Consider the following 20,238-nt stretch of genomic DNA (forward strand, 5'->3'; position numbering starts at 1 on the left):
CCTCGATTTGGTTGGTTTCTTCATGTTTGCTCCTTTTATCCATTCTTTCATTCAGTTCATCTGAAAGTCCATGACCAGGTTTCTGGGAGATACACCATCTGACAGTCAGCTACAGGCTAGAGAGGTTAGGCATAATTACACCTCACTGTGATTCCAGTATGCTTCCTTCCAGAGGCATTAATTCAGACCCAGGTTGTGCCTAGTTGGGTAAAGGCCAGAGGAATTCAAACCACAGAGTACAGACGTGTAAGACAGCAATAACTCTATTCACTCAAGACATTTTTGCCTGAAAGAACCCTTTCACAAGCAATGAGGTCTGAGATGTGAGCAGAAGGCAGTGCCTGGATCCTTCTCACCTAGAATAGGACCATACATGCCACAGAGCTCTCAGTATACAGGAGAGTGAGGGGAAAATAATTTAGAACACTAGATATGTTGCTGTAAGCTCTGTCACTGGCCAGCTCACAAGTAAGTATTCCTAAATTAATATGTATTCATTTCACATTTTATGTTTAAGTAAGGACCTAGAAAATGATTTTTACATGCAGAGAGAATTGGACAGAAAAGGCAAGTATAGGCGAAGCCACAAATACATACACAATTTCCACCTGAAAGTAAGAGGCATAACAAAGGTGTTGAATTACTTATATTTCAAATGTAAGATCTTTAATTTGTATTTAGACATTCCAGGTTCAAATACAATATGTTGGTAAACTATATTGGTAAAATATGTTAATAGATTGAAGAGCTAGTTGGCCCTATTTCTCTTATAAATGGCATCTCAAACATTCTGCTGGCCTCATTTCAAGAAATAAATAGGTCTTTTTGTTTGTTTGTTTGTTTGTTTGTGTTTTAGACTGTAATCCCAAAGAAACTTTATGATTAGGAAATCGTTCTTTGGTGCAGAGAATAACATTTATGTAGAAATATTTCTAGTTGCTTTTAGTATATTCTACTTCTGATTTTTTATCAATTTCCAGCTAGTTTGCCAACTATTAAACCATATGAAGACATTTTATATAGTCCAATTAGTCATGTCTTAACGGATCATTTAGAAAAGACCCCATGGTTTAAAGCTTAGCATCAAATAAAGACTTGAACGTGCACGCTTGATAAGCCTAATTGAAGGCCCTTAAGCACTGATATGACTGAAATGCTAACAGTAAGTCCTGCCTTCTAGTCTCTGTGTTGGTAGAGAAAATGAACGTGTTCCTTCAAAGCTTCTCTATGGAGTGGGTAATGTATGCTGGTACCCTGTTGGACACTTCCTACTTCTGTCCATTGCTGGACATTGGACATGGCACTCACTGTGGGAGAGACACGTTTCAGAAATGATTTAAAACACAAAAGACCAATCAGGAGGATGGAGGAATTCAAATATGCAGAAAACTGACCAGGGAATCAAATGTATAGATTTAAGAGATACACTGAGGAGGAGATGGGTTTCTTAGAACCACTTCCCTCTTGTTAGACTTTGCTAGTGGAGTGACCACGTTTTCAGCCCCAAGGCTCAGGGCCAGGCCAGGCCAGTAAAGAAACTGACTGGATTGGTTGGAGAATTCTGCAGGCAGCTTTCCTGTCCTTCTCTATTCCCTGCTTCTCCCTTTCATCCAGTATCAGGATTTGCTGGAAAAGCAAGTGACTGATTCCCTTAGTTTCTACTGCTATGGGTTCTTGGTCTTTCCTCTTTTCTTGCAGACAAGCCCCTCAGTGAGCTCTGGGCAGTCTTTGAACATTTGAGAAGCTTAACTTTCATCTCACCAACTAGATTTTGCCTACAAGATGAGGATTTTGATCTTTAGAGTTCCTTCATGCCACCTTCGTTAGTCTCTAGTTTAAAAATATTAGTAAAACACTTTTGGATGCAGGCAGCACAGAGCCCACTGGTTCCTGATTCCATGGCTGCCTTAGGAAGCAAGGTTTTTGGAGATGGATAAAATTACCGCTGCCAGTCCAGGACTCCAGCCGTGGGGCCAGTGAACATGCTGGTCTTCTCCCCTCTTTCCCCTCCCACCTCCGAAGAAAGGGGGGGGGGGCTCCCGGACTGGTGCGAGCAGAGTGCTTGGTTTTTATTGAATACAGAAGCTACTCGAACGTCCCGTGTGCTGCGGGGCTGTCCTGCAATTCCTTTCATTCCCAAAGTGCAGGAGTCCAGCTTTGGTCCCGCCTAACTCCCTCCCATTTCTTTTCAGGGGATTTGAGGAGGGGGGGAAGGAGAGGGAAGATGAAGGGTGGCTGGTGGGCTGGGCCTGCACAGAAGTCTGGATCCTCCAGGGAGAGACTGGGCGGGTTCAAGGCTGCGGGGAGGCCTGTGATTGGGTATGACCTTCAGTCGGCTTGTCAGTTTCTCGGGCACACAGGAGGCGGGAGGAGTGGGCGGAGGAGGGGGCTGCGCGAGCCTCTTGTCCAGCCCACCCACAGCATGAAGCCTTTAGGGGTGCTCAGTGCTTTCGGCTTTTTTTCTTGAAACCCTTCATCTGCCCTCAGTCTGAAGGCAGGGTCAGGCGTAGGACGGGTCCCGGGGTCGCAGTCTCCTGCGGGCCACCCCAAAGGGAGAGGAGGGGGCGAGAGACAGGAAGGAAGCAAACCATCAAATTGGAAAAAAAAAAATTAGAGCCCTTTGACTTTTTTTTTTTTTACTCCCTTTCCCTTCCGGATGGCTGTGTAGCGAACGTAGGCGACACCTTGGAAGGGACAAAGTTGGTCTGCAGTGGCAATTTCGTGGGTTCACAGTCGTGAGCGTGGGGCTTGGAGATGGAGCCCTGGTCCAGGTGGAAAACGAAACGGTGGATCTGGGATCTCACCATCTCAACCCTCGCCTTGACTTTTCTCTTCCAAGCTAGAGAGGTCAGAGGAGGTAAGGAGGAAAAAAAAAAGTTTGGGGAGGTGGGACATTGCCACCCGGCTTTCTTCTTTTTTGTGTGTGCTCTTCTCCCTTGTCGTCTCCCCACTTCTTTTAAATAAAATCCAGATTGTAGTTGCTACCGGGTTAAGTGTGGAAACTGGAGAGACAGGGAGATGGATGTAGGCGGGACAGTAATGGGCTAGGAGGTAGGTGGCAGGATTAAAAGATCTGTCAGGCACCGGGCAGGCTGAGAAAGCCCATCATCCCTTCTCATTTTCTTTGCAAAAAGAAAAAAAAAATTACCTTGAACAGGAAGGCAGTGGTACAAAGCTTTTGTTTCAAGAACAGTCTTTACTCAGAGTCCTCGGTCCTTTGAACCAATCTTTGGGTTTCTTCGGGTTCTAAAGGAGATATCTTTTGAAGGGTGACCTGAGGAGAAAATACTGAGAAAGAGTATAAAGTGAACTGTGATAAACTTCTTTGTCTGCAAGGAAGTGAAAAACGGGCTGTTTTTACTTTGGAGGATATAAGAGAAACCAGCGGGGATGAAGCTAGAAGATTGAGAGCACTTTGTGTGTGGCATTTTGAAATGTTCTCAGAGGAACACATTTCCCAGACGATAAAGTGGAGTTCAGGAGTGCTCGGGGCAGAAGGGGGGGGGGCAGTTTCTCCTGATGATTACCCCCCTCCTCTCCGTGACACCCTCATCCTCGCTCATCCCTTGTCCCCTCCAAACAGCTTATTCTTGCAGGTTGGACCTACAACTCTCTTGGAGGGCGAGGAAAGTCTCCAAGCAAATGGGGTGGTGGGCAGACGACTAGGGATAGGGAGGAAGAGGAGGGGGCCTGGGATAGGAGGGGGAAGGTAAGGAAAAGTTCCTACGTGGCACTACCAAATATTGAATGGCCAGACCTGTGTAGCTGACTGTAGCCCTGTCAGTACCGGAGGAGGGAGAGCGACTTCACTCCTCCCTCCGCTTGCCTCCTCCCTCCCCCGCCCCCGCCCTTTCCCGAAAAGGCATCTGGCTGCAGCGGTCCCTTAGGTGCTGTAGACTCGGCTGGCAGGAGAAAGCCCTTTGAGTTGGTGAGCCTGAGCAATTCACAGTAGAAAACAAGCTTTGTCAGGACTGCAGAGAGAAGCGGGGAATAGAGAGGAGAGGAGAGAATGGGGTTGGAAATGCCAACCCAACTCTGAAAGCACAGGTTTCGTAGAAACCTGAGCCTGGCCTTTGGTCTTGTTGCACATATCTGAGCGTTCCCTAAATTGAGTTAGCACTTCAGGGGGGCAGCCCTAGGGTCTGATTCTTAGGGGCTTCACACTCGCCAGGAACAGGCGGCTTCTCATTCATTCTGTGATGAGCTCTGGTGACCCTAGGCCACAGTGGGGCTCAATTCGATTTTTTTTTTTTTTTGCAATGATTGAGGCTACTTACGTTGATTCGTTTCAATGATAAATATAAGCATCTTTGAAAGTAGACTACCTCAAAAATTGGCAGTTTACTTTTTGGTATTCTGTCCTCTTTTGGGTTGGGCAGTTTGGGCAGCAGTTCTGCCCTCTGCTGGTTTTCTTCAGCAAGGGAAAGTCTATTACTTAGTGATACTGAAAAAAATGTTACTTGCCTAAGGAAGAATAGATTGCTGTCTCCCCAGCTTGTCCACATACACATGTAGACGTGAATATCCTAGTGACAGTCATTTAGAAGCACAGAATCTGAGACATTCTGCAGTGATCACCCTACACAGGTGACCTGAATGCCTTTTCTGCCTTGAGATATTTTTTTTGCTTTTCCACACTGGGATTTCAAGTCAATCAGATTTCCATGGTTTTAGGCTCTAATTTTCTATGTGAAATCTTAACAACACATCCGAAACACTTTCAGCAAATATCTCAGTACTACATCACATCCATTGCACAAAATTATGTTTCCTATTGTATAAAACTAAAGAGCATGTGAAAAGGTGAAGCACCAGATCATGCTATTTCTAATGAAATATTTTGAAAATAGTGTAAGTCATTAAATAACTTCATGGCAAGATTTGGGTGCTTATTTTAATGAAGTTGGCAGGTACTCACTACATAGTGGAAAACTACTGTTTTATTAATTCAATCTTGTAGACCTTCATTCTTTAAACCTATTAAAATTCATAAAAGAAATAATAGTAAATAAATACTTAAAAAAGAAACACCCTCTCAACTCCCCAGTCACCACAGAAGGAGAAACTAACTTTGTCTCTAGCATTTAGGAATGTAGCTAAAGGGCTGAGTAAAATTAACATGGCTTTCTAAAGCAGGTATCTTATTCTAGTATTATACTGACTTAATAGATTTCCCAAAGATGTGTACGTATGCTTCAGTGACTTAAACAAAAGAACATTTAAAATGGGCTGGTTTTCATATAAAATTAAAACACTATTATAAACTTTGTAGAATGTTTCATAATGTTTTCATAATAAAATTAGACTCTAAAAACAATATATACAAGAAGTTTTTGTGGAGTTTTTTTTGAAGAGAATGGATTAATGAAGTTGACTGTTGACTTCACATATTATTTGACTTTGAGAATCTAAAGTAACTTGAAAGTCTCCAACACACAGTCTCTACTATGATTTCACATACAATCACACACACACACACACACACACACACACACACACACGGCGGGAGGGGGGCAGGGGAGGGAGGAATGGAGGGGGAGTGGGAGAGAGAGAGAGAGAGGCTGAGAAATGCTGTTATTTAATGAGTATTCATTGACATTAATTTCTGTTTTATGTTTGATATATTTGCCTATGCTTCACCTCAGGAATTCAGGGATTAAGTGTGTGCATAATTAGTTCAGAACTTACTATAAACAGGGCCTGGGATGTATGTGAAATTTACAGTGACTGAGTTATGCCTGTGTTCAAATACATATTTTATTGTGTGAGTTTGAAATCACACAGTACCTGGCTAAAGCTTAATACAGTGACCAATCATACCTAGTTGAACTAAAAAACCCAGTCCTAATGGCCTTCTACCTTTACCCGTTAAGCCAAGTGTGTCTTGTAAACAGTTGATAAGTTCTAAGAGGGATTTTAATGGCTTGCCAGCCCTGAGCAGCCAGTGCCTCAGAAGTGCTGTTTAGAGTGCCCGGGATCAGCAGGTGAAATGGTGCTGGCTTCCTGAGTGTGCTAATTCAACCTGTGAGAACTCAGGCTTGTCTCTGCAGTTCTTTAATTAGAATAATTAAAACAGCAGGCATGCTCTTGCTAATAAGTGTAGTACTTGGTAGGATAATTAATATTGTGTCTTTTAATAAAATGTAAGAGCTCATGGGTAGAACCTTTTTTTTTTTTGCATAGATTATATATCAAAGATCAGTTAGGATGCTGTGTATTCATTTAGTTAACAAGGATTCTTTCATCTACTGCCCATTTGGTTTAGTATCATAATGTGTAATTTACAACAGTTTGAAACAAGATTAAGTAGAAATGAGAAATATATGTAAAAAGGCAGCATGACTGTTTACTGTTTAATTTTTTTGATTCCTTATTATCCTGAACTTGTGACTAAAATAAAGGGGGCAACACTGTTTAAATTATTCTTAAAACACAACAAGGTAAACACCGCTGAGTTTTGTATTGGGCGGGTGGAATTTATTTTCTAATATCTTTTCCTGAGACAGATTTTACTCATGTTATTTTTTTTAAGACTCTAGTTTGTTTATCATGGTTTATTAAAAAAAGAAATTCAAGAGTATTTTTTCACAGGCTGACTTATTTAAAGGAGTAAAAAGTGCTTAGATAAAATCTCTCTCCTGAGAGTTCTAGGGCTCGAATTTGCAGTAAATGCTAATCAGTCGTCCTTTTGCATTTTACTCAAGAGGAAATGGAGGCACAAAACAGAGCTTTTCAAATAATCCTTCTCATAAGGAACATTAAATATTGTAAAAGATTTTCTGAGTGTGTAAGATGAAACTGTATAATATTGATACACATTTTCTTTCATATACATCTCAGACTTGGGGCCATGGCCAAGTTAATGTGATGTGCTGGGGTTTTGATTAGCAAGATATAAGATATATACTTGATATGATAGTATTAGAAAATCAGGTGGAATGCATGCAATTCACTTTCCTAAGTTTGGAGAAAGTCAATGTCTCATTATTTGATCATTCACATATTTCTAGTGCATCCAGGGAAGTGAATTGAACATCAGATTATCAGCAATGGAGTAAAAAGGGTAGCTATTTCTAAAAAATTTTTGTGTACATTTATTGCTGGTTGAAGACATAGTGTTTAGCAATAGTAATAAAAGTAATAGTAATAGAAAACACAATTTCAATTTCAAACACAATACATGTATATATTACTACACATACTTACACACATATACTCATATATATGTGTGTGTAATATATATGTAATATATATGAGAATATGTCATTTCTGCTTTTTTCCTACCAATTCTAATCATATGAAAAATATCATATTCATTATAAGACTTTTATTTATGTGTCAGAATAATGATGTTGCACTTTCATACATGTTAAACATTTTCTAAATATATAGTTGACTTTGGAAAAAAATGAGAGAATATGGTAGCTAAGATTCAAATAAAAGTCTTTATTCTGCGTTGCTAAAATATTTGAAATTACAGAAACAGCCGTTACATTGGAAATAACTGTGTAGCTAATTAAGGAAGGACTCTGTCTGAATGGCTGGCCATGATGTCTGCTCTACTGTGCACTTCTGGTATCATACGAGTAATTGTTAGCAAGTAAGAAAAGAATATATTTTTTTACTGCAACATTAATTTCAAGAAATAGTATCTTTATGTCTTCTGAATGGAGGGTCGTCCCTTTTTTTCAGAAATCAATGTTCCTAGGAACCTAAGGCAGTTACGATGCGATGGTCATCAGGAGTTCTTGTAATATTATTTAACAGTACTTAGGTATATGAGGGTTGTCCTAATGCGTCTTATTCTTAACTCTAAATAATTTTGAATGATTTATTTTTAGGTAATTCAAAGGCAGAATTTTACTGTCTCAAAAGCACACTTTCTCCTATCAGTCATTTGTGGAGAAGTAATTAAGAGTGGTTGATGTAACCACTAAGAATTCACGCTCTGCATTTCTGCCTTTACTTTCCTCATTTAACACTGAGGAAATGTGACCTAGGCTAAAGTGGAAAGAGGCAACTTCCTCCCTCCCTCTCTGTTTTCCTCCCTCCTTCCTTCCTTCTCCTGCCTTGCTTGCTTGCTTGCTTTGTTTTACTATTATTTTCAAATTATAGTAGTTTTATTTTCTAGTAAAGAGAGAGACACATACACAGATGTTTTAACTGTCACAACCTTCCTTAAGTTCTCTTACTTCAGTCTATTTAAGTGATATTCTGGGCCATTTCCTGTATCCTCCCTAAACTGGAACTTTTAATTTTACTTGCAATTTAATAAAAAAATGTATGGCTTTTCTTTTAATTTAAAATTATGTCTATATTATTAGAATGCATCTAGTACATTCACTTCTCCTTTCACAAAAGTAATATAGTTTGATTTGTTGGGGTAAGAGGTTTCTTTTTAAAACATATTCTCTAATTTTCAGTTGTGTCAGGATAACATGAATAGTGCTTAGCTTGCTGAGAAGATGAAACGACAATTCTAAAGTGATTTAGAGAGTAATATCTATCGATCAGTTGCAGTCTCTGGCTTACTACTGACTTGGCTAATGGTTCTTTGGACATTGGCTGATCACCAGGCCTACTGTTATCTGGTAAAACAAACTCATTGCTTGCTGCTGTGGAATTAGAGACAGTGCTATTAGTTTAGCAGAAAGAACTCAGAGAAAAGAAAGGTTATCCGATTTCAGAGTAAGAGAGCAGCTTAAATACAGCTTGACAAATGAGAACTAAACAAACCTGTGTAAAAGTGCCCTAGCGCGATCTACTTATGCAATCCCCTCAAACCCCACTCTTTTCTTTTCTCCCCCCAACCCCCTTAAAAAGCATTTCTTTCTTATTTTAACCAAATTTAATTGCTCTTGAATGGCCCGGGACTGTTCAGCACATGAAGGTCCCTATTCACAGAATCTGAGCTCATAGAATATCAGTAGAGGCTTCCTTCCTCTGTCTCACTGGTAAACTGACATCCGGGCTTCGGAGAGCGAACCCTAGACGCCATGGCATGTGCTGGTTGGCTTTGCTTCTCACTGTGATTTCACATACAACTTCCTGAAAGAGTGACTGCCAAAAAGAGCCCTAGTTGCAGTCTTGGACAAGGCTCTTAGGAACTCTCCTGCATTTTCATACCTGGTGGTTTTAGCCTCTGCAGGAAAACAATAGAACTGGTGTTTGTCATGTCTCCTTAGACTAGAGTCTAACAGATCAGCACAGCCTACTGCCTGCTGTCGTGGTTCCTTTGAAATGTCGATGGTGATTTATTTTCATTGAGAATTAAAGTTACTGTTGAAATGATTTAGTGTATTGAGAAACTGTGTGTCCAGACTATGAGAGATCTTTTCTCATGCTTCCAGTCACACTGTTGTTGACCCTGCATTTGTGACATGGTAAAGGCTCTTGTCTTTATTCTCCAGATTTTGGATCTGATTCTCTAAATTATTTTTCTTCTCTATTTTATGTATGTGAGTACACTGTCGCTGTCTTCAGACACACCAGAAGAGGACATCGGATCCCATTATAGATGATTGTGAGCCACCATGTGGTTGCTGGGAATTGAACTCAGGACCTCTGGAAGAGCAGTCAGTGCTCTTAACCGCTGAGCCATCTCTCCAGCCTCTATTTGTTTTCTTCTTACTCATCACAGACACACTCATACTTTATGTCTCCAGCTTTACCTCAAATATTACAGATCCACAAAACCTTTCTTCATATCTTCTGAACAATTAACACTACATACTTGCTTGGTATATACCAGGCTGTGTTGGGTATACTTTATGCAGAGTATTTCTTCATTATGATCCATTTCCCAGGAATAAACTGACATAAAAGACCCTGATTATCTGTGTGATAACTAGTAAACAGAAAATAATTAGATATTGTCTACTCAAGGGTCAGGCATGGTCTTGTATCAGAGGCTTAGCATTTGTCTTCCATACTTCAATGGATAGTTTCTGTTTTTCATAAACCCTTGGCTTATCTTATGATTGTGGTATACTGATGTCTAAAATTAGTATGCAAATCTTACAACATGTCAGCTGTATAAATGCCCTGAGTGTCTCTAATGGGGTCCTAAATAGAGGTCTTGCTAAACTACAGTCTTACAATTCAAATTACTTCTCGGCCTACATTTAAGTTTAATGGTAAAAGTCTAGTGTTCTTACATTTTGTCCAAACCTAAGTCACAAAGCAACATAAAAAGATTGCTATTAGAAGCTGATGAGTGTTATTTTGGCTCTCACTAATTTAATAAACTGTATCTGGTAGATTCATGATCTGATTGGTTTACTCAGTTAACAGTTAACAGTAATTCTTGTTTCTAATCTGTAGAAATAGGCAACAAGTTATTTTCAGGAATTGATGGTTGTGAACTGGTTTATTACCTCCAGTGTTCAAGTGTCAACCCAGATTATTAAGAAAGATCCTTTGAATGTAATCAACATGAGGAATGCAGAAAAAGACGAAGGGCTAACAAAAATTGAAACACTATCATTATTTTGAAATTCCTCATATGTCAATTTTCTTTCAGAAGTTTCTGTACAAATAATAATAGATACACTTTATTTGTGTTCCTGTTGCTATCATGATGACAGATAGCATGTATATATTCATAATTTGGTTTGCAGTTACCTTAATTTAGTTAAGTTAATCATGTGAAGTTAAAGTGTGAGGGCTTTCTCATGTAAGGGTACCAGCGATGACTATATTTCTCCTTCTGTTCCTCTTATTTCTTCTCTTCCTCCCCTTCCTCTGACTCCCCCTTCTTTCTCTATTCCCCATCCTCTCTCATCTCTTTATTTTCATTCCTTTGTTCCTCCCACCTTCTATTTCCCCCTATTCTTCCTTCCTTCCCTTACTTCTTTCTTTCTTTAAGGAGACAGGGTCTTGCTATGTACTGACTTGAAACTCACAATGGAGACAGGGCTGGCCTCCAACTCACAGAGATCCACTTGGCTTTGTCTAACAATTCCTGTGATCAAAGGTGTGCATTACCATGTCAACATTTCTTTTCTTTTCTTTTCTTTTCTTTTCTTTTCTTTTCTTTTCTTTTCTTTTCTCTTCTCTTCTCTTCTCTTCTCTTCTCTTCTCTTCTTTTCTTTTCTTTTCTTTTCTTCTTTTCATTGTTTGTGTCTGTCTGTGAATGGGGGAACATCCTAAGCTATTATTCCCAAGGCTACATCCATCTCTTCCTTGAACCCCTACCCAAGGGTCTCTTTCCAAGTAGCCTAGGCTGGTCAGGATCTGCAAGGAATCCACTTGTCTCCACCTCTCTCTTATGTGCTAGAATTAGAAATATATTTCACCTTGTCTTGCTTTTTTAGGGAATTCTGAGGATTGAGTTTAGGTTTGTGTACTACAGACATGGGCTTCATCATCCTGGCTGTCTACATGGCCATTATTCACATATTCATTTTATAGTAACAGATAAGTCAGATCTTGCTTCCAGTATTTGAAAAAGCATTCGCCACATTCGCTCCAAAAATATCTTTGGACATCCTCAGCTATTGATAGTATCTGTTGTCATTGTGACTATACCTGGCTTGAACACTTGGAGTAATGTGTTTGCTTTGATGGTGGTCATAAATAATTTTTCTCCTTGAGTATAAAAGGAAATTTTAAAAAATCAGCCTATAAAAACATTTTTTATAAATATTCCTGCCCTCTTTTTGCATATTATTGGGGATTAATCACCTTTTTAAATTAGCAATTAGAAACAGTGATTTGCCTCAGTAATCAATTTAATAAAATAAATATTTCTTTGAACTATAGAAATAATTTACATACTATATGTATAGTTATCCAACTATGAAGTTTCATAGTCAAGCAAGACACAGAAGAAGATTAAAGGTATTAATAAATAAAAAGAAGATATTGAAGGCCTATAGGCAGTCATATAGTTTTAGAAGAAAGACATACACACACACACATACACATATATATGAATATATATATGTATATATATTCACATATTGCTATGTGTTGTACATATCGGTTGTACTAAAAGCAGTAAGTTGACTATCAGTCAATTTTACTAAGCATGGCGACAGATCCTAGAACAGGAGAAAGGGATATTTGAGGAAGGGATGTTGAATGGAGGTGTTGGCTACAACTCAATAATCCAAAAGTAATCTGGAAACCCAGATATGGTTTATATGTTTGCATCTATAGATAGCTATAGAAATTCATAGAAATAAATAATCTTTGTGATTTATAAATCAGAAATACTGTATTTTATAGTTGTTACATATTCTCAGATTGTGCTTTCCTTCCATTTCTTCACTGTACTGCATTCAATTCAGTTTATGTCAGCTTGTATAGTATGAGAAGATGGAGGATTCAGCCTACTCCAAAATGTCAAGAATTCATGTTATTTCCATTTTTGTGTATAACCTCTGTGTGTTGATGGTTACAGCTGTAGTTGTAGGCAGTATGCCAGGATGTGTTACCATTGGGGTATGAGTGTAACTCCAATAGTGATAGTGAAAAGGAAATATATGTCATCAATTTGTTCACAAACACAAGTTAAATCTCTATTATATACCCATGGTATGATAGACTCCAAACTGATTCATTTAATTTAATAAGTGCATGTTCCATTGATTCATGCTTCAGCCAGTGGCTAAGAAACATCACAACCTACCTTATAGAATCAGCGGTCTACTAGAAAAGGCACAAATCACCCGAGAGTCACATACATAAATATATACCAATAGTAATGGTACATGGTATGAAGCGCGTTTGCAGAGACATAGGAAAAGAGAGCATAGAAACACAGAAAGGCCAAAGAAAGTCAGTTGACAAATAACAATTGAGCACCGAATAACTAAGTGAGTCCATTCTGAAATGTGACATGAAAGCCCGAAGCAGAAAAGCAACTAACACTACAAAGGACTTCAAAGGAAGCCCTTGAAACCAGGCATTGTGCGTAAAGCAGTTGACATGGTGTGAGGGGGAAGTGATGTGAGCCAGCATTGAGGAAGTATGCCCAGACCCAAGATCTTAAGGATATACACTCCTTAATGGTTTCGTGAAAATTCTGTGTGCTGCATAGAATCATGTAACTAAAAAAACCCTTTAACTTTTGCTAATCTTTGCAGGGCCAGTGAACACTGGATATCAGCACATGAGATGTGAGCTTGTTACCCTTGAGTCAAACAATCACAACAGTGGGGCAACATTGCTCTCTTTATAATAGCTGTACTACTAAAAAATAACCCAGGGTTCTCAACAGTAATAGGTCTATTTTGAAATCACACCTCACATACAGTTGTGTTTATAAGGTACACGTAAACATATTAATTAATATTCTTATTTTATAAGGGAGTAATTTAAACAAATGTGCCTAGATATTTTTTTAAAAGTTTATTTTTTTCTCCTTTTTTTAATCAGATGTTTTCTTTATTTACATTTCAAATGGTATCCCCTTTCCTGGTTTCCCCTCCAAAAACCTTCTATCCCCTCCCTTCTCCCCTTGCTCACCAACCTACCCACTCCTGCTTCCTGATCCTGGCATTCCCATACACTGGAGCATAGAGTCTTCACAGGACCAAGGTGCCTAGACATTTATAAAACCTCTTTGTAAGACAAATTAGTAACTTAAATCGCTAAATCTCATGAGCTTTTTCATGCAATCACTCATATTATAGTAAACATTAGAGCCTATAATTACAATATGATGTTTTTTAAAAAATCCTGAAAAATTGTATCTTTAGACCCACTTTGACTTAAAGTACAAAGTAGTTATTATAACATTTGCTACATTCTAATGATCTCCTTCAGGTGAAGCTATATTGGCATTGGTTTAGAAATAACAATATTATTAAATTAATTGGCTTTGAGTAGTATTGATAGACTCTCAACTCCTAACATTTTCTTCTAATCTTTATCTCTGTCCTTAGTTACAGGTTTATAAACTTGATTGCCTGCCCATCTATTTGTAGTACATGAGGCTAGTCCAAAGTTTGTATTCTCTAAACTGAACTGTTGTCTTCCTAGCCTGTTCCTCTCTTTAGTCTTCCGAATCTCTCAGGTAATGGCAATGTAATTAGTTATGATGTTCAAACAAAAACCAATCTCATAGAATTTGCCTTTTGGGTTTTGATCCCTTTCCCTCCCAGCCAAAATACAGCCCTACTACTGTTTGCTCTTCTTTCCAGGGTGCCCAGAATCTGACACAGTAATGCATCGTTCACCCACACATTACACCATCTCATACCTATAGGATTGCAATACTTCTTTATGACCATCTGGTTGGGCTTCAGGGCTCTGAAATTTTCTCATGATTTTCTCAATCCTCAAGTCTCAGTAGTTTGAATAAGTTACTTGAAATTAAAACTGACTAAAAAATATTCATAAAAAAATTGGGTCCTATCACTTGTCTCTAATGTAACCTTCCAATGGCTTTCCAAATCAGTTGCAATAAAGGTCAGTTTCCATGGACACTTAATAAAACGTACACATCACCCTTATGTCTCTGACTTTACCTCTTAAAGCCCTTCTATTCTCTTAGCAGAAGGCTTTGTTTTATCCCATTTCTCCACAATTCTCCATTGGTTTTTGCATTAGATTCTTTGTACACATTCCTGCTGCTTCTAATCCAGTTAAGCAAAAACAATCAGGCGGGGTGTTTTCTCTGACTTTTCAGAATCAACCGAAATATCATTTCCTCACAGGGGAGTTTCTTGTCTTTCTCATTTGATGCCACAATTCATTCTACAGCAAACTTCCATCAACTCTTTTCCTTATGTCCTCACTTTCCTCTGTGAGTCTGAAATTTGTCCCATGTATCAAATTAAGTACTAATAGTTAAAGACAGAGAAGTTATTTTCTTCTCCATAAAATATAGAGCTGATAATTTTGACCTATAAGTGTTATTATAAATTACTTGTGCTTTCAAGTGTTAATAGAATCCAGGTGTCACATAGCCAACAATTCCCATACTTGATACCACTTCAGCTTTATAGATTTTTCACAGTTACAATAAACAGTCAAATGTCAAACAAAATACAGCTTTTCTCATCTGATGAGTACAGTGGCTATCTATTCATGTGTTTAGAGAGGTCACACTGTGTTAAAATTGCCACATTAGCTCGACTTTCTTTCCTCAGGGCTTTGAGCTGTGATGTCAGCTAACGTCAGATATTCCTTGTCAAAAACTAGACATCAAATTAAGTACTATCAAGGATATAAAGACACGGAGCGTTTTTCCTTTCCCTTTTCCTTTCCTTTCCTTTCCTTTCCTTTCCTTTCCTTTCCTTTCCTTTCCTTTCCTTTCCTTTCCTTTCCTTTCCTTTCCTTTCCTTTCCTTTCCTTTCCTTTCCTTTCCTTCCTTTCCTTTCCTTCCTTCCTTCCTTCCTTCCTTCCTTCCTTCCTTCCTTCCTTCCTTTCTTTCTTCCTTCCTTCCTTTCTTCTTTCTTTCTTTCTTTCTTTCTTTCTTTCTTTCTTTCTTTCTTTCTTTCTTTTTTTTTTCTTTCTTTCTTTTTTTTTTTTTTTTTTTTTTTTGAGACAGGGTTTCTCTGTATAGCCCTGGCTGTTCTGGAACTCATTTTGTAGACCAGGCTGGCCTCGAACTCAGAAATCCACCTGCCTCTGCCTCCCGAGTGCTGGGATTAAAGACGTGCGCCACCACTGCAATTCAAGCCTAAAATTTGTGCTCTATGCACTCTTCACCATCTCTAGAGTCCATAATTAGAATAATAAACAGTTACTAAGGGGTATACATGCAGTTCATTTGGATGAGTACTTTGATTTTTGATTTTTGTTTTTTGGGTTTTTTTGAGCATATTTATATGTGTATATATATATATGAGTATGGCAGTGTAGTTTTTCTTGGCAATTAAATTTAAAATGTTGTGAAATTGATTATAAAATATTTTTAAAACATTTTAAGAGGTCATATTTGCATTTGATCATTTGATTTAATTTTTTTCAAAATAGGATTACATTTTTTTTCACTGACAAAATTAATTATAAAGTTCAGAAAATTCTAAGTAATCAACTTAAATTGTTTTTTTCGTCTATGCCATTCTCAACTTGATGCCCATCGTTGTTCGAATATCAGATACTCATGTTTTCCTAGGATGGTTTTTACAATCTGTAGTTTTAAGATTCCTACAATTATTTTTATTTGTGGTAATAGTGTATATAAGTAAATATACAAGCATAGTGTTGCTAATGGAGATATATTTAAGTTGACAATAGAATTGTTTATGGAAAACTGAATTTGAAAAGATATTATTGCCCTAATACCATGCTCAAGAATAATTAATACAAACAATATCTAATTGTTTTTGAAAAATAATTTGTCTATTTTATGTACAATGGTGTTTTGACTTCATGTATGTCTTTGTGTGTGTGTTGAATCCCCTGGAACAGGAATTAAAGATAATTATGAGCTGCTATGTAGGTGTTGGGAATTGAACTTGGAACCTGTGGAAGAACATCCAGTGCTCTTAACTGCTGACCAATCATTCTAGCATGGAACTGTAATATTTTACTTTAAATATATATTATAATATGCTAGTGTTTATAAGCTGTCAATTCTTGCATATTCACAGCACATCAAACAGATTAGCAGTAGTAATGGCTAGTCTTGGCAACTGAAGTTAATGTTGAAAATTTTATCCCCAGGACCTGGATTAATAGATTATTGCAATCCTTCATATGGATTCTGGGAACCAAATCTAGTTCTCTTCATAGCAGCGAGTGCTTTTAACCTCTGTGCCTCTCTCTAGCTGAATCCTCCTCCTCTTATTGAGGCAGGATCTCACTCTGTAGCTCAGGCTGCCTGGTATTCATTACATAATTTAGACTGGCCTCAAATTCGAGGGACTCCTGTCTCAGCTTCTTAAATGCTGAGATTACAAGCATGAACAGCTATTTAGTGTTCCAATATTCACGTTATGCTTACACCAATTTATAGGTAATAAAAATAATAAAAATGTTAATATTATCAGTATTTTACCTTCATATTGTGCTATGGGTTGGCCAAGATGAACATGAAAGTGTAGGCTCTATAATCATTGATGTAGTAGCTAGTTAATTGCTAATAAGTCAATCCCCAAACCAAAATTAAAAAAAAATCCTTCAAGGCATTGTATATCTCTAGAATGCCAGTACATACTTTTTGTTTTGCTATGTTTTTATAATTTAAATTTAATTTTATTCTGAGAATCTTATATGTGAATAAAATATGCATTTTCATGCCTTCCTCCCTGCCACCCCTCTAACTCCTCTTGTATCTCTCACAACGCCACCTCATACTCAGGAATTCTTTTTCTTTGAATAATACATATCTATTATCTAAAGAAATATATAAACATATTAAAGAAATATAGAAATATTACATGCTTGTACACACACGGACATACACACACGCGCGCACACACACACATGCATACACACACACACACACACACACACACACACACACACACACACAGGGAGTCTGTTTTGTGTTGGTCAAATACTCCTCAGGGTGATTGATATACTCAGTGGCACTTCATTAAAGAATACTGATTTATTCTATCCCAGCAGGTATAATTTGAAATAGTCTCTTGGTTAGGGATAGGAATTTGTGTCCGTTTTCTCTCCAGAGTCCTGGGATATTGTCTGGTTTGAATGCTATTGCAGTTTTTGTGAGATCATATATGTATTTTTCCTGCTGTGTCTGGAAGACATTGATTCTTTGAAGTCATCCATCACCTATGGCTTTAACAATCTTTCCACCTCCTCTTCTGCATAGATATCTGGGCTTTGAGGAGAGGGGTCTGATAAAGTCATTCCATTTAGGACAGAATGTTCCATGTGTGTGAGTTTGTGTGTGTGTGTGTGTGTGTGTGTGTGTGTGTGTGTGTGTGCATGTGTCTAATATTTATATGGTTCTTTACTATAATATGTATTTTGATAATAAATATAAAATACTAATATTTATTATTTAAAGAAAAAGAATTCATGAGTATGAGGGAGGTTTTGAGAAATACAGGAGGAGTTAGAGGTGAGACAAGGGAGGAAGGCAGGAAAATATATTTTATTCATGTATAAAATTCTTAGGAGAAAATTAACTTAAATTATACAAACAAAGCAAAACAAAAAGTATGCACTGGTGTTCTAGAAATGAGTGCTTCAAACTTACTTTGCTTTCTGCACATTGTTCAGTTTGGGTCCCTCTGTTTTCTTCTAGGGTCATGACATATCCAGTCTTGAGGTCTTGACCACCTTAGCAATGTTGGATATGGTTTGCATCTCATGGAGTGGATATGGGTTACATGCAAACAAAAAGTGTTCAGTTACTCCTGTAACATTTGGGCTACTGTTGCACCACTATGTTCTGCATTCAGGTAGCTGATATAAACTGTAGGGTTTGTAGCTGGGTGGTATTAATCATCACTATTCTCTGGTATATGCAAGCAGAGTGCCTTCCAATACCATGAAGACTACTCAGAAGGGTTTTCTAGTCAGGCAACAGCATAACCTCTCCATCTTCTAGTGCTTTAGTAAATGTAGCAATAGGGCCCTACCATTGGATTATGGAGAACAGCAAATAGCTTTGGCAATTGCCTGTGAAGGGGGTGATTTATTGGGCACTCTGGTCAATGAGTCAACAAAATTTAACTCATTCCTGTTATTGGAGGTTTTACTCAGTACAGAAAATGTCTAGTTGGGGCTTTATTTTCTCCATAATATGGTGACTCCATTTAAATTATTCCATATACTCATTAGTAGGTTTCCATATGGGTTTTCAAATGTTCTTTAGTGTTTGTTGTACCTCCTTTGACATCCCCTCCTCTTTCCAATTTTATCCTCTATTCTAATTTCCCCCTTTCTCTTTGTAACGCTATACTCTATGTCCCATTTCTTGGAAGATCTCCTTCTCTGCCCTGGTCCCTTACCAGGTATCTAACCTCATGGTCATGTGTATTTAAACACACTTATATCAAAATTAAAAGCTAGCATTTATATGTAAAACAAAACGTGAAATATTTGTCATTTTAGCACTCAGGATGATCATTTCTACTTCTGCAGTTGTGGATTTATCTATGAGCTCCACCTGCTGAAAAAAAAAAAAGCTTCCTTGATGAGCTGTGAAAGGTACTCTTTTTGCTGTGGGTCTGTGACCTCACCAGCAATGAGTAGTCGGGTTTAAAGTACCTGGTATGGATTCCCTCATATGGAACAGGCATTAAGTCCAGTTGTTTACCCCCAAGATAAAATAAATGAGACTATTGCATTAATAGGAGACTTTCTTTTCTTTTTTTCCATTTTTTATTAGGTATTTAGCTCATTTACATTTCCAATGCTATACCAAAAGTCCCCCATACCCACCCACCCCCACTCCCCTACATACCCACTCCCCCTTTTTGGCCCTGGCTTTCCCCTGTACTGGGGCATACAAAGTTTACGTGTCCAATGGGCCTCTCTTTCCAGTGATGGCCGATTAGGCAATCTTTTGATACATATGCAGCTAGAGTCAAGAGCTCTGGGGTACTGGTTAGTTCATAATGTTGTTCCACCTATAGGGTTGCAGATCCCTTTAGCTCCTTGGGTTCTTTCTCTAGCTCCTCCATTGGGAGCCCTGAGATCCATCCATTAGCTGACTGTGAGCATCCACTTCTGTGTTTGCTAGGCCCCGGCATAGTCTCAGAAGAGATAGCTACATCTGGGTCCTTTCAATAAAATCTTGCTAGGGTATGCAATGGTGTCAGCGTTTGGATGCTGGTTATGGGGTGAATCCCTGGATATGGCAGTCTCTACATGGTCCATCCTTTCATGAGACTTTCTACTTGGTCATTTTTATGGTCATAGAATTTACAGCTGGGTATCATCCTGAGTGAAGTAACCCAATCACAAAGGAACTCGCACAATATGTACTCACTGATAAGTGGATATTAGCCCAGAAACTTAGGATACCCAAGATATAAGATACAACTTACCAAACGCATGAAATTCAAGAAGAACGAAGACCAAAGTGTGGACACTTTACCCTTTCTAAGAAATGGGAACAAAACACCCATAGAAGGAGTTACAGAGACAAAATTTGGAGCTGTGATGAAAGGATGGACCATCTAGTGATTGCCATATGCAGGGATCCATCCCATAATCAGCTTCCAAATGCTGACACCATTGCATACACTAGCAAGATTTTGCTGAAAGGACCCAGATATAGCTCTCTCTTGTGAGACTATGCCGGGGCCTAACAAACACAGAAGTGGATGATCACAGTCAGCTATTGGATGGGTCACACGG

At 38.3% G+C, this 20,238-nt stretch overlaps 1 protein-coding gene across 5 annotated transcripts in view; it reads left to right on the forward strand.

Annotated features, from left to right (window-relative positions):
- The first annotated feature begins 2,332 nt into the window (after positions 1 to 2,332).
- The window catches only part of Col11a1 (collagen, type XI, alpha 1), a 190,278-nt gene continuing 172,372 nt past the window's right edge, over positions 2,333 to 20,238 (forward strand). For 4 of the 5 annotated variants that reach the window (XR_375486.1, XM_006500969.1, XM_006500971.1 and 1 more), the window contains exon 1: positions 2,333 to 2,857. Coding sequence is in view for 4 of the 5 variants with exons in the window: in XM_006500969.1 (XP_006501032.1) it covers positions 2,755 to 2,857 (103 nt within the window). In the remaining variant the exon portion in view is untranslated. The remainder of the gene's footprint in view (positions 2,858 to 20,238) is intronic. The other variant, NM_007729.3, reaches the window with a different exon arrangement.

Source organism: Mus musculus, chromosome 3, assembly GCF_000001635.26.
Source record: "Mus musculus strain C57BL/6J chromosome 3, GRCm38.p6 C57BL/6J".
NCBI lineage: Eukaryota > Metazoa > Chordata > Mammalia > Rodentia > Muridae > Mus > Mus musculus.